At 36.9% G+C, this 15,236-nt stretch overlaps 1 protein-coding gene across 1 annotated transcript in view; it reads left to right on the top strand.

The window, feature by feature from the left end:
- OLA1 (Obg like ATPase 1) overlaps nucleotides 1–15,236 on the top strand; it is a 102,543-nt gene that overhangs the window by 11,759 nt on the left and 75,548 nt on the right. The window contains exon 4 of the mRNA XM_034065582.1: nucleotides 1,682–1,809. Coding sequence (XP_033921473.1) covers nucleotides 1,682–1,809 — 128 coding nt within the window. The remainder of the gene's footprint in view (nucleotides 1–1,681; nucleotides 1,810–15,236) is intronic.

Genomic DNA, 15,236 nt, shown 5'->3' on the forward strand with positions numbered 1-15,236 from the left:
TGATGATCATAGATTTCCCCAACTACAGCTTGGTCTCTCTGAGCCATAGTTACCATACCAGGCATTGGGATGAGAAGGGTGTTTTTCTGATGCTAGTGGAATTTTCTGCTGTTACAGATTTGACATATTTCAGTATTTGATTTGGTTTTTTACATATATTTATCAGTAAGCTGTTACAAAAATAAAGCTCAGTTTAGAGTTGTGGACAGTATAGACTTCAGAAGTGCAGTACTGTTCAGAGAAGGTCTCTGTATAGGATTGGCTAGGAGGTCACTGGGTCATCCCTAACACTCATTTGCACCTATGTGGTTGCTTCCAGCTGTGTGCATCACTGCAGTGGTTAGGTCTTTCGAAAAGACATCTTAAGGTAGACCACAGAATTTAGAATACTCGCCATAGAACGCAGCTTTTCACTACTATACAGATTGGCACTGTAGGGTCATGCAGACTTCATCGTGTATAAGTCACACCCTTCTCACTGTTGATATTAAAGCTATGGATTTGAGTACTTTGCCTTCTACTTACTGGTAGTAAAGTAGAGAACTGTTGTATTAATCATAGCATAGTGCTAATGAAGTGTGTGATAATTTAAAATGTTTGTTCTGAAATCCAGCAGTGTTCCAGTTATTTATTTTGAGGCCATTAAGTTGGAGGTCTTGATGACTCTGGTTTGCAGTTTCTGGTCTTCTGCAAGCGAGGAATTCCTGGCATTTCTGTGTGGTTCTGTCTTTGCCACTGTTTATGGTATTGTTGTCATTTGCATAGACCAGATGAAGGTGCTTCTAGTCAATGTGTTATAGAAAAGTTTTCTGGTTTTGGGTTTGTTGTTTTTTTGCTTTGTTTTTTTTTTTTTTTTTCCCTCAGCTGGATTTTGAAAAGTAATTTGGTTTAGAATATACCTGAAAAGATTAATGCCCATAAAGCTATTTGCTCATTTTAAAACAGCTTGAGAATCTGCAGAGGATAAAAGGCTTGCAGTTTATAAATTGCCATATGCATTTCCCATAGCTCTAAAAGCTTTTTACATTTTTTTTTTGTCAGGTAATTTGAACTTCATGACTAATTTGTTGTTGCTGTATGAAATGTATGTGGACGTGTCTGCTAACCCATTGCTGTTTATGGTGGAAAACATTACAGTTGTTTATTTTATAATGCTAGATGCTGCTTAACTTGTTTTCTGCTTTCTTTCAAATTGTTTGCATAACCTGATCACACTGCTGGTTTTACTCACCATTGTATTAAAAAAATGTCCTTGTCTTCCAAAAAAGTTGCTAAATGGTAACCTTAGAGGTGCGGTAGAGACAGCAGAGTGCAATTGCCATTGGTATGTCTTACCCTTTAGTAGTATGAAAACTGCTTGTTATAGGTGACTGACTTCATGCCGCAGTGCTCCTGGTCTGGTTGACTATAGTTTGTATAGTTGTCAGTATGATTCCACACTTGGAAATTAGTTTACTTCATTTTATGTTAATAATGACAGAGAAATTAAAGACTGGTTAATGTTTTACGTGGGAGAGGGGGAATCTTGTCTTTTATATGTTCCACATTAAACAAGGAAGAAAGTTACTGTCATATTTCTTGTTCTAGAAAAATGTTGGATTTTCATGTTGCGAGTTTATTTCTGTGCCAGAAGTCTAAGCTAATATATTCAGTAATGAAACTTACAACTTTTATATTTCAGCAAAATTCCAGCCTTTCTGAATGTGGTGGATATTGCTGGTCTTGTGAAAGGAGCCCACACTGGCCAAGGCTTAGGAAATTCCTTCTTGTCTCATATTAACGCCTGTGATGGGATCTTTCATCTGATGCGTATGTAAACTTATTTATATGTTCTTTTTATAGCTTAAGGACAGCATTGTTGTACTCAAATTAAGATCTGTGGAACAAATACACATTACAGTTTCAACTTTTACCATTCAAATCAAATCCTCTCCTATCTAATGGGTGCATCTTTCTTCATTGGTATTGTGCTGAAGACTTAAAAAGAAACTGGGTTTTTAGAAGTCTGCAGTAATGGTTTATTGTTTTCTTCTGCCAGCAGTGCATGCAAGTTGATTTGTTTAGTTTTATGAAGGTGGAGGAATGGAATGTGATAATAGAGTGAAATGGAAGTAGAAAATGAAAATGTGGACCTAGTGGCAGACTCTGGAATTCTGTTTCTTACAGGGCAGGCCTCACTTTTTCTTTCCTGATTTCTGTGTGACTTTTATTGAGTCTCGAGTACACACCACCCTGCCCCCATCTCTGTGAATTATGAACATTTTTCAGTTAGACCAAGGGCTTTGATTCTTTCTGTCATCACCTGTTACCACAATGCAGAAATGGCCCTCAGAGTCATATTAACAGCACTTACAAACCTGGCACTTAACAGCTTGTTGAAAGTGTATGTTGGTTTGTGACACACTTTGTTGAAAAGGGCTTCTGGTCTGAAAAGATTGAACTAGATAATGTTTATTCAGATTTGAGGAAACCAGACACCTTTGTTGCTGTCTTTTTGTTGGCCATTATTATACAGTGAGTGATGAAATAATAGAACAACAATGAAATTTATTTTGTGATTGGAGCAAAATATTATTTTGTGGGCAGATTGTTTCTAAAACAAAATCCAAAGGCATATGCAGTATTGTTATTTGATAGTATTGATTTAGATGGTTAGAGCCCTTGTTCCCATGAGCTTATTTTTTGAAGCATTATCTATACAGAACATTGAACTGATGTGCCTCTACAGTCTGTATGCTTAGTAAGTAGGTAAGTATGCTACCTGAGTCATATGCAATTTATTATGCATTAAGAACACCTAGACAATGATTTGGTGCAAAGTACTGGTACTGTGTTTCCAATCAAGTGAGGCAAACTTTGTGGGGAAAGGTATTATGTTCATAAGCTTATACTGTTGCTAAACAGAGCATGCTATTGGGGTCAGTGGACTTTTTCAAGGTCTTCTAGTACCTGAAAGCTGTCTTTAACTATGCCAGGATGGAGCATTACTTCTCCTTTGCAAACTTGGCCTCGTTATGTTTTTTATTAGTAGTACTGTTTTCTGTTTAAAGTCTTTTGACACATGCTTTCAGTATAATATAAAACTATTGACTGTAGCTAAGCAGTTAATAGTATTTAAGATGTTTGAAAAGGTGAGGTCAGATCTTTACCGGATAGAGTGAATTAAGTCTTTTGAACTTGTGCATCATTTAGGAATAAATTCAATATGTGAAGGCTGTATTAATACATCAGTATATTTTAAATATTTGTAACTACACAAGAATGATTGCTATAGTATCCCTAGGAAAAATGGGGGATCAGTTCCTCCAAATCCTGTTGCTGTCATGGCATTGTAGTTACTGTTTTGCATGGTGTCAATTGAAAACAAGTGATAAATTCATACTTACTCTGTTTTGATGCTTGTATCATAAATGCTTGTTAAGGAACAGATTACTGTAATAGCTAGTGGAGAAGATCCATTTTAATCTGTATGTTGAAAATTGTAAGCATTTGTTTTGGATAGCTATTGTGACAGTTAACACCGTTTGTATTTATTTTTTTTTCTAGGGATTGAGAGGAATGAGATTATTGTTATGGGTTTTTAAACCACTTTGGACACTTACTTTGTAATAGCATCGATTTCTTCTAATATAGTCTTTCATTTACTTGTTACATGTTTTAGTTTCTTTCAAGGATTCTGAAATGTAATGGTTATAAAAGAATTGTGGCTATTCTTCTTTGGGAGCATAAAAGATAATGGAATTACTTTTTAAGTAGCACTTTTTCCTTTTAAAATCTTAACCTTATCTCTTATGCTGCTGTTCTAGACGTTTCAACTAGAACACAAGCTAGTGATGAACTGAGGTAGAAATTCTGTGTGTTGACTGCCCAATAAACACAAAGTATTTTCAAAATATTACTTAGGAATAATAGTAATAAAAAGCTAATGCAAAATTTTGTGGTTGAGAGATGTGAAACTCTTTGGGTTTTGGTGTTCCCCCCTCCCCCCCCCCCGCAAAATGCATATTAGCTCCACTTTCCCCACAGTACTATAAAACTGATGGTTTGACACTAAAAGTTACTAATAGCCCTCTAGTAAAGGAATAATAATAATAAAATAAAAGAATCTGTTGGTTTACACAGCACAGGCTCTAGTTAAAGCCTGTAACTCACTGATGTTTTGAACATACCATGCCAACTTATGAAAATGTATAAAACTTTTAAAACGCTGTAATGCTTTTATACCCACTCACCTGTCAAAATTGCTTCCAATCTAAAATTACTTTTTTATGTGTCTGTGGCATACCTGGAATTGGCAGTTTGTATCAGATTACAGAAACTATGTAAACTGTTTTTGTATATCCTTAAACGTTCCAGATCCTGAGAGGACTGAGCTTCTTTGTTGGCCTTTACCAGGGTTTGGGCCACGTTCTGAATGGACTGTGTGTTTTTTAGGAGCCAGTGCCCTGAGGCCATTTCTCACTTTTCAGAGGTAGGCACTGAATCTATGCAGGCTGGTGGAAGCTAACTTAAAAGGAAGCCAGACATGTTGCTCCTATTAAAGGGTAATAGGCAATGGACTGGAAGGTGATGCTTTGTTTACCAGCTAGCTGGAAAGGAGATGTTGATGAAGATGAGGAGATGAGAATGATGCAAATCTTAAAGAGCTGAAGTAAGGAAGTGATCTGTGGACCATGCTTGAAAAGCATGAAACATTTAGTGCTTGTTTTCACTAAGGTTTTGAGTTGATCTGGAACCAATTTTCACCTTTGAGCACTGAAACCTTCCTGTTTTTATGCTGTTTGCAGTATGCATTACAATGGCTAGTATGTGAAGCGGATCATTGTGGGGTTTTGTGATGTAGATTTCAAGGTCTTCATGCCTGAGTATATTGAAGAAAAAGCTTCTTAAGGCTTGGTTCAGTCGGCATTTTTTGGAAAAAGCAGTTTGAGAATTAACTCACTCAAGTTGTATTAATTAAGGTAATGATGGGCAGCAAAGTAGCTATCTAGGAATGGAGAGCTTTTGTTGAGTATGATAAGGCAAACTTTGGGAGTCTCACTGGACTTATTTTAGTCCTAGGCTAAAGGTTTTGATCCTGTTTCTTTCATTCATTAGAATGTATTAAACTATGTTTTCTTTATGACAAAAGGTTGTGGGTTTTTTCAGCTGCTGTAACAGAGATCACTGTTATTACCTTCTTGTGTTATGAGATGATTTTTGAAGAAGGTTGTTTCCTCTCAGTTTATCCACGACAGGACGCATAGATGAGCTGCAGCTGTAGTACTCTCAAAGTAATTGTAACTACATTTCTGTTGGAACTGTGAAAGTTCTGTGTGATATTTACTGAGACTGTTTCTTGCATGGTGTAAAGCTGAGGGAAAACAGGATTTATTTCTGTCTGGCTAATTCTGTACCTCATTTGAAAAATAAAAGTATTTCCACCTTGAACTGGCTATGGATTTTCACCCTTCAAATTTCCATTTCCTGGGCACACTGTTATTTTCCCTGGGAGACACAGTGTTCATTAAATCAGTGAAAACTTTGCTTTTATGTCTTAACATATTTTAATGTATCTAAAGAAGCAGCAATGTGTGTGAGAACAGCACGTGGTAAGGTGATAGGGCAAGTGAAAGAGAGGCAAGTTTGTGTTGAGCACCACTGTATTTTTGTGCATGATAGTAACAGTATAGAGTCTTTTAGCTCAATAAATAAGGCAAATAAGCTTTCCTATACAAAATTACATTCTTGGATTTTGATACTTCCTGTATTTTTTTTTCATTAAAGTGTACAAACTGAAAATGAATGACTGACATTTAAAAGAAACCATGTGATTTCAATACACTTAAAATATTTCAGAGGTTATCCCAGTTTCTTAAAGGCAGGAGTATATTTAATTTTTGCCAAATCCAATGGTGAAAACCTCAGACAGATACACTTGCTTACTAAACTGGCTGAATGAATGGGAAACTTAATTTATAAATGGTTTTCTGTTCTAGATAGTGGTGTTTACAGCGTAAGTACCATAGTAATGTGACACATGCTTTAAAGTAGTTACAGCTTTGTTAATCTGCCAGGTTTCACTGTTTAATTCGAAACATTTGACTGTAAATATACGATGGTTCTCAGTGTATTAGGGTTTTAACTGGGGCAGCAATGTTTTAGTGGTGGCTGAAGGCAGGCTGTTTCAGGATTGTGGCAGTGCAGGGTTTTAACCACCTTTCAACTTTTATGGCGGTTCACTCACAAGTACTTGTGGAAAATCACTTTGTATGGTGGGCTAAAAATGGCAACCTTTTTACAAGTGTAAATTTATAAATTACTCTTAAATAATGCTTTGGTGAAGAAAACTGTAGATGTCAGCATTTAGTCCCTGCTACAGCTCTGAAAAGTTTTTTGAGTGTACTGGATAATAAGTAGCCAGAGTTCTTAATGTTCTTGAGTTTCTCTTCCCACTGATATCCCAAAGTCCTAGTTTTTTAGAAAATATGTTCCACAATTTTCTCTTATTTTTAGTTTCTTTGATGAAAGCCAGTCTGTCTCTTCTAAGTTACAGAAATTGGAAGGAGATTTGTCTGTAATAGTACTTTGTTATCAAATGCTTCTTTTTAATAAATTAAAAAACCTTAGGGTTTGATGTCCAGTGTTTGAAGTAGGGCAGGCAATGTTGGCTTTTGTGGCAGAACTTGAGAGCTCACCTGCATGCCATCGATTAGTCTTACAGACCTGCAGAGGAGAGTGTGACTTGCCTGCCGTGACACAGTGCTGGGGGAGTGCAGGCAGGAAGGGGTGAGGAGCTCCTGCTTTGCTCCTGTGCCTGGAAGTGCTCTGATGCCTCAGCTGCCTTTTAGGGGCAGGATGGGGAGCTTGGCAACTAGTAATCCGTGAAATGTTGTTCTTTGTGGCAGGAGTGAAAGAACCATGAAGCTAGGTAAACATCCCCTGCAGTCTTATAGAGGGGACTGATGTGACCAATGTGAATTGGTTCCTAAGAATCTTTAATTGCTTTTACTCCAGTTTTATGTCTGTTATAACTGGAAATGTTTAGTACACCCTGGGGTTCTGCCTCCTTCGTGGTTTTAGGTAACGTCTATAATAGATATAATTTAAAACTTGTATGGATATGAATCACCTAACTTGAGTGTAGTGTATTCTTGTTTGAGATAAAAACTAATCAAAACTCAGTTGACAATATTTGCACTGATTTTTGCTCGGCATTTAAAATCAAGTTGACTTGGCTTTGTTTTTTATTATCGTGAGGGTTATTGGGAACTCGCCAATGTTTTGATTTGCATGTAAAAATCAGTGGTGATGACAAAGTTATTTAACTGGGTAAGATGCATCCTCTGTTCTGACTTATGTTTTTGATTTTCTATTAAAATGTGTGTATTTTCTGTATAAAGATTCCAGTCATTCTGGAGCTTTTATGTACTTAAGACAGTGCATTTTCCACCCCCTCTACCATGTTCTCTAAGAAGGAACTGTACCTGCTGATTGCTGCTCTTGGAAGCTGACTGCTACAGAGAGGAGACATATGATGATATCACTTAGCCATACTCCACTGCACTAGCATTTGGGTGAACAAAGTATGAGTCTCATCTCCTCTCTCCAGCATGTGTATTCTGTGCATTGGGAATCATGGTGACTCTGTTTATGCAGCTGTATCTCTGCTGTGTCACTTCTAATATGTAAAGCTGTTTTTTCATCTTTATGGTGTGTCAAAATTGAACTTGAAATGATGTAAGCATAGTTGTCTTACCAGATTTTGTCTTTCACATATTTCAGTTCAATTATTTGAAGATGCATTGTTTTAGGTTTATAATATAGAACATAATTGTCACCTGTTACGATTAGGGTTCCTTGTTTACAAATACAGACCTTTCACTCCTGAGCTACCAAAGTTTAAAAGTAGTTTGCACATATAAAGCTTGTTAATATTGCAAAATAAAGATGTATTTCTGTATGCTGTTGCGTAGATAATAGTTCTTAATGAGATTTTTTTCTCTTCTTTCTTATTTGTTGTTAGAGTAACTAAATTAACATTTAATAAAATATTTGGAGTAGCTCACAGTTCAGCTGAACTTCCAATTAGCTTAAAGTGACTTCTTCATATTAAAACCAGAAATTGTGAAAGCTTTCAAATTGAAGTGTGGTGATTGTGGCCATGTGGAAAACTTTATTGTATTAACCTACAGCACTTTTTATTTAATATTATAAAGTGGTTTGATTCAGGGAAGAGGCTTTGGATAGGACATTCATTTCTTCATTTGTTTTTATCTTGAAGTTACAATAAAAACTCCAGTTGTCTTAGCAGAATCTTAATAAAACCAAACTAATTTTTACTAGCAAGACTGCTTTTGTATTGTGTTGCAATTTCAGAATATCAGGTCACCAAAAAACACCAGTCTTGGAGGTAGTTTGACTTAGGCCATGTGTTAATTTTACCTCAGCATTCAGACACGAGGACCACCACCTTGAAAAGGAAGGGAGGCTGGCAAAATTATTCTCAGGGTTGCATATACATTTGCATAACAGTTTTTTTGTTATATAAAAAGGAAACGCTTTTGTTGCAGGAGAGGCAGATTTTTCAGAGGCTGCTTAGTTTTATTTTACTTCAGACCTTTTGTTAGTTTAGATGATATGAGCAGAAGTAGTGGAGTACTGGATTTCTCCTCCTTACAGCACTTATGTACCCGCAAGTAGAAAGAGATTGCATGTGTAATGACCACTAGCTGAATTTGATCAGGGCTTGGCATTTTTCTTGATACTGTACCACATTCTGTGTGGTAATGAACAAGACTGGGGTAGGTGCCTTCTGGAGACAGATGAAGTTAAGTTCTGAAGCAAACAATTTTGTATAGAGGAATTCTATATGCATACAAGTCTTCCCCTTTTAAATAACGTGAGGCAGCCAGAAGGAAGCACATTTGGATAAAGTTGGGGGTTTTGTTTGGTTGGTTTTTGTTTTGTTTTTCTTTTAGTCACAAAAATCAGATTAAGGCCAAAAAACCCCAAATCTAACCCACAAAATGTCCAATAAGAAAGAGATTGGAAGAAGTAATGAATCATGAAAGACTACTTTTCAAGAAGGATTGCCTCGACAAAAGATTTGTTGCAGAGAAACACATGCAGTTGTCATTATGTACTAGCCTTAAGCTATCTCGGAGAGCTAGTGCTCTCTAGTGCTGTTGAATTTTTCTCTTTTGATTGAAGGATGGCAGCACAATGATCTTTTTGCTCAGAAAAAGTGTTGGCAGGGAGAAGAAACCAACATGCAGACACCCACTCCAAGAAGCTTCTTGAGAAATAACTACGTAGGATTGGAGTAAGCATTTGTGTAGCATCCGTCAACAGAGACAGTGGATGTAAGTGAAATTGGGAGGAGGTTACACGTGAGACCAGGCATCCCATGGTGTGGTAGAACGGCTCTTACTTTTCTTGCATGCTTGCTCTTCAATACAATTATATTGGAAGAGGCCCCAGGATGAAGGCTTATGCTGCAAAGCAGTTGTCTGTTGTAGTCTACTTTGTAGAAGAACATGAAGAGCAGAAAAGAGCTTTGTGTGCATTTTGGACGCTATTTTTGTAGTACATTATTGGCCCAGATATAAGTAGTGGACTTAAAGGATGGGATTCTTCCAAATCTTCCAATGTGCAGCTTCAAATAGTGCTACCACTAATCCTAAACCTGCAAGAGGGAGATGTTCTGAATACCCACATCCTGTTCAATACGTCAGTGCCAGTGAGGAATCAACTAGCTTAATTCGGCCAGCTGTGGAAAACTTTTATCAGTTTTCTCACTTGGGCAAATAAGATTAATACAGGTGGGACATTAACCTAACCTAAACTATTGCAGAAGAATTTTGCAAGACCTGTCATTGTTCTTACTGGAGCATAATATCTGTGTTTCTGAGATGTAGGAAGTCACATTGTAAAACCACTCTCACCTCCTGTTTTGGTGCTGGGGTTTCTTTGCTTTTGATGTGTGTATATGAGCACAACTTACGGGTTTGTACCTCAGAACTGTTTGCAGTATGCTGTTTACAGCTTTATCTCCCACAGAGGGGTGCATTTGTTTTCCTGGGCTTGTGGGTGCAGATTGTGAAACAGGTGCTGGAAAATTGTCAGCTCTCTGAGTTAGCCTTTGTCTTTATCCAGCAGTAAATTACATTGCCAAGGCTGAGTGAAAGAGGGACCTGAGCTTTAATCCATATTCCTCTAAAGCTGCATAATTACGGTTTAAAGTACAAATAAACTCAGGTAAGGATTTTAAATAGGCTTTATTCTGAAACTTGTCACAGGTGATTGTTATTCTGAGACCGGAATAAGGTGCCCCAAATATATGGGTATGAGAAGCAAAAATTTGAACATTGCAGAGTGGTATCATTTTGATGCCTGATAATTAAATAAATGTCTCAAGGATATACTTCTTCAGAAGGAGTAAGATGAGAGCTGTGACTGCTCAAATGTTTTTGTTACTAATAAGAAACTCCAAAGTTTGTTTTATATTGAGGTTGTCTCTTGATGTTGCAAGTCAGATTTTGATTGTACAGTACTTAGGTTTCTTTTTAGTCTCAAATGTTACAAAGTCTGTGATTTTAGTTAATTACTTATGCTCATTGAGAAGGAGAATTATTGTTCTTGCGTTCGTCTCTAGCCTTTATTGTTGTTTGATAATGCTGGAATTGTAAGTCTCATATTAATTGAAGATACAATGGCTTTTGGAGCCCACTTTGTCATTCATCTTTAGCCTTATATCCTGCCTGTCTCTATGTGCAATTCTTTTTTCGTATCGGAACAGATGAAAACATAAAAATTTCTTGTCTAAAGGCCACCACCCTTGCTAGAGTAGCAGCATCTAATGCCATTCTATTTATAGATGGAACTTGTTAAGTTTCCTCAGCAGGGACTATGACCTCGTAGGCCAGAAACAGGAGAGCTACCTACTGAGCTACAAGGGCAATCTCTCAATTCTAAAGAATACATAGAAAATTTCTAATATACTGTACTGTGAGTCATAAAGTACTTGACCAGTAAGTCCCCCCCCCCTTCCCTGAGAATAAAGACCAGGCAGGTTCTTTTTACAAGTCATTGCTATTATTTGACCTACAACTACTTTTATTATAGTTCTGTGTGTCATATGGCAGTGTGTAATTGCTATACAGATGAGACATAAGTCTCTGTAATGCTTCAAAGAAATTATCAGTATGTGATAGTGTTAGAGGATGTTCAGGTGACTGTTTTTGAAATATGTTTACCTGTTTGAATAGGTGTTATTACTGATGGTGTAGGATATCCAGGCTGTAAGACAGTGAGACTTTAGTACTTTTGAAGTAATTCTTTTTTCCTACACCATGGAATTTTTTGAAAGCTTGAAGGGAGAAACACTACAGGTTTGCTTGTGCATTTTGTTGGGTTTTTTTTTTCCTGACTATAACATGAAATGCGAAGGCCTCTTTTCCTTCGGTTGGAAGAAGGCTACCTCAGGGTAAATCAACAGTTCTTTGCAAGCATTTGGTAACAGGAAAAAGAGAAGTGGCTGACTGTTAGTAAGCATCACTTTCATTAGGTGCAGTGATTGCATCAGAAAGGTGAGTGGTTTATAGACCGAGAATATTATAGCTTTCTTTTCAGAAAGCTGCTTTCTCAAAAGTGCATTCTTCAGAAGAGACAGTGAGTTAGGTTTGGGGATTTTGGGTTGTGATGTTGTTCTTTCTTGCTTTTAGTATTTTTCTTAATGCAGAGTTTTAATGAAAACTTTGAAATAGGCTCTGCGCTGTTTGTTTCTTAATTTATCCATAGATGGCTCTGCTCCCTACATGGCTGAGAGCATAGACCCATGTTGGGTTTGGAAACAGCAGTGGGAGCTAACTGTTGATGCTCAGGGAGTCTTCATCTTTGCCCTTCATTGCTCCAGAGTTGAGTATGTCAAGCAAATATGCAAGTGTGTCAGCATCCAATGAGCTGATTTAATTCTGAGGCTGACTAGGTGAAATTAGGTGAGTTAATATTAAAATAGACAAGGAGCACTCACAAAAGTGACTATGGTGCATTATCTGTGGAAGTGGTGGCCTCCAGGTGAGGGGAACCAATGCTTCAGCTTCTGCTAGATGTGCAGTAATAAAGCTTTTAGTGCTTTGAGGCAAGAGATCAAGTTACTCTGAAGATTCTTCTTTCTCTCTTTAAATAGGAACTAAAGTCTAAGAATGTTAAGTAAAAAGTCTGGAATTACTAAATGAAGTGGGATAAAATATGTTTGAAGAAGAGCAGTTGTCAGCTCTGTAAATGCTCTTTTGTGCTGGTTTATTTTATTTTATGAAAAAGAATTTTGCCAAGTTATAGGCTTATGTTCAATTCATGTTCCTAAAACAAGCATGCACATCATTGGACAGATGTTCACTGTATTTATGCTTTCAAATTATTTTGCATATACTTTATGCTCTGCTGGGTATTTTGGCCCTCAAAATGTATGAATTAAATTCTCCCTCATTGTCTGTATTTCTTTTATTGTTATTTCCATGATGTATGTCTGTGATACTGCTGTGTACTGAACAGTAGAGTAAATATTGCAAATGAAGACCAGGAGGAAGCTGGCTCTGGGTTTCTTATGCTGGCTACAAGTTACTTATCCTAGATAAACTAAACAAGGTTTCTAGCTTAGTTAAGACATGTAATTGTAAGAATTAAATACAATTTCGTTTTGTGTGCGTGTGTGTGTGAAGCAAATCTGTCTGAGATCCTCGTGGTGTCAGTTCAGAGTGATTCATTTTTCTTTAACCATAGTCCCTCAAGTGCTTAAAAGTTCCTGGCAGCAGTTAGCATACATTAGAAAGCTGAAGAGCATATCTACTTCTACCTAAGGAATTGCTTTAGAGGTCACACCTGAGCAAAAGCTGTCATTCAATTCAGGTGTAACCTTTTTCAGCCTATGAGAGTGTTTGAGAACCTGGCAGAAAATGCTTTGGTTTGATTTTCTTTCAGAATGGCCACCATTTATTGGAGTAATCCTGGTTTCCACAATGACCAAAGTGCCGCTTCTAAAAAAATAGGTGTGTGCCCCTTCCCAAGTCACACTTTGTGCCTAACTCGTACATTGGCTAAGCCTGTCTTTTGGTAGCTGAAGCAGCTCTGTACACCAGCACCTTTTCTCATCTGTATGCTGCCACTTTCTTGTGTGCTGTTGGAACTGATTGTAGAACCATGTAGTAATAGGGCTTTTGGTTTATAAAACTAACCATATTCTTCTTGCTGGGTTAATTTAAAAATAGGTCATTTCTCTAATCAGATTCAACATATAATCCAGCAAACAGTCATGCTGTTCTAGCTGAGGGAGCATTTAAGCTTGCACAGTAAGTTGAAAAATGTTTGTAAAAAGGCAGTCATAGGAAATATGTGATGCAAATTGCATTATTTTTATTAGCACTTTTTTTTCTCTTCCAAGGCTACAAGGCCTGGAGATGTTTTCTATCAAACCTTGCATGTTGTCCATTGGAACCTGAGGAAAACTGACTTTTTGATGACTGTAATGATTGCTGGAGATGATAGTGAAATGCAGGGTTTGATTGCAAATGTGTCTCTCTGCTGTTGCTGTGACGATGAAGTATTGATGTGGAGATCTGCTGACTGCTTTTGGTGAGCCTTCAACAAAGATGGTTGGTATTTTTCCAGTGTGCTTTCCAAAACTTCTTTTCTGTCTTGATGAAGCCCAGCTTCCTATTGGGTAAGGATAAAGTTGTACTTTTCTGCTTGGATTTGCAGGTGATCATTTATTAGCCAGTTATCAATAGTATCTCAGCAGAAAACCTAATGATTTGGGTTTTTTGTTCTCCTTGGAGGTTGCATTTTCTACTCTCAGGTTTGTCTCAGTTATTTTTTAGTGTATTTCAGGATGTATTTTTGTCCTGAAATCTTATACAGAAGAATAAATTAGCATTGGGCTGGATTTAAGTTCTGGATGTTGATGTTAGCAGTAGTTGCTAGAGATGCTTTGAAAGCTGCTGTTTTAATATTGGTGCCAAGGTGTCAGGGTCTCTAGCCTCAAATGACATCCTTAAGCCTTAATGCCTAGAAGCAATTAATAAAATACATTAAATATCCACCCAAGCATTTGCTCTTCTGGAGTACTTCTGAAATGCTACTTTCAGTTTTTATTTTGAGTTTCACAGTTAAAGTGGGACTTCATCTGGTTTTGGGTACAACAGCAACAAGATTCTGCAGAACCTCAGTGTTTGTCCCTAGATATGAAATTACTTTTCGGAGTATTCAAGCATTAAATAGTGAAGTTCTTTTCTGTTGAAGTTAGTTTAAAAAGCTGTCTTTATGAAATCAAGGACTAGTGCTTCTTTTTTCCTTCTTTCTGCCTTCTTCCTTCTCTTCCCCCACCACCATCCCATCATACAGGTTTTTCTCCCAATAACGATCATGGCAGATAAGCTTCTATACTTCAAACTCTCTTTACTAGTTTTAAACTTTTAAAATACGTTTGAGCATAGGTTTGCATTTCAGTACTTACTGAGATAGCTGTTACTGAGATAACAGTTCCTTGAGGCTTATTGAATATTTTTATGCACCAAGCTTTGGTAATTTGATGTGAAAATTGATGTCTCAAAACCAAACAGCAGTAGGAATGGGAAGTCAAGTGTGTGAAAGAGTTGCAATAGGGGGGAAATATGTAGCTACAAAAATGTAGTCTACCTGAGAGGGATTGCTTGCTTTCAGAGAGAATAGGGAAAGAAGAAGAGGGAATCTGAAAGATAGGCAGTCTAAGACTCTGGGTTGAGCTGCTCTGAACTGTCACAAAGCAGAAAGATTAATCCAGTGAACATCACCATAGAAATTGTGTGTGTATATGTAGTGTGCAAGATAAAAATATTGATGTGTCATATTTTTTAATTGTTAAGGATGATATGATGAAATTACCATGAAGAGGAAAAAGTCTAATATCTTGGTATGTGCATTTAATCTACCCAAAACAGCAAACACTAAGATGTTTTAATCATAAGCAGATGGTTATTTCATAGTTTAATTACAAGGCAGAATATGAAGATTGTTTTTGTATTCTTACTGCATTTTTTTGCCTTCTCAAGTTATCATCCATTTTTTTCTAATGTAACTAAGTCAGTGCCACTCTAAGTTCCCTTTAAAAATTTATTTATTTTTAATCTTAATGTGAATTACTTGTGTATTTATAGTGTCCTTTATTTTGCCTGGAAAATGCAAGTGTGAAGTATTATCCTGCATTCTGTGTAGTGTAGATG

Source organism: Melopsittacus undulatus, chromosome 8 (genome assembly GCF_012275295.1).
Source record: "Melopsittacus undulatus isolate bMelUnd1 chromosome 8, bMelUnd1.mat.Z, whole genome shotgun sequence".
NCBI classification, from domain to species: domain Eukaryota; kingdom Metazoa; phylum Chordata; class Aves; order Psittaciformes; family Psittaculidae; genus Melopsittacus; species Melopsittacus undulatus.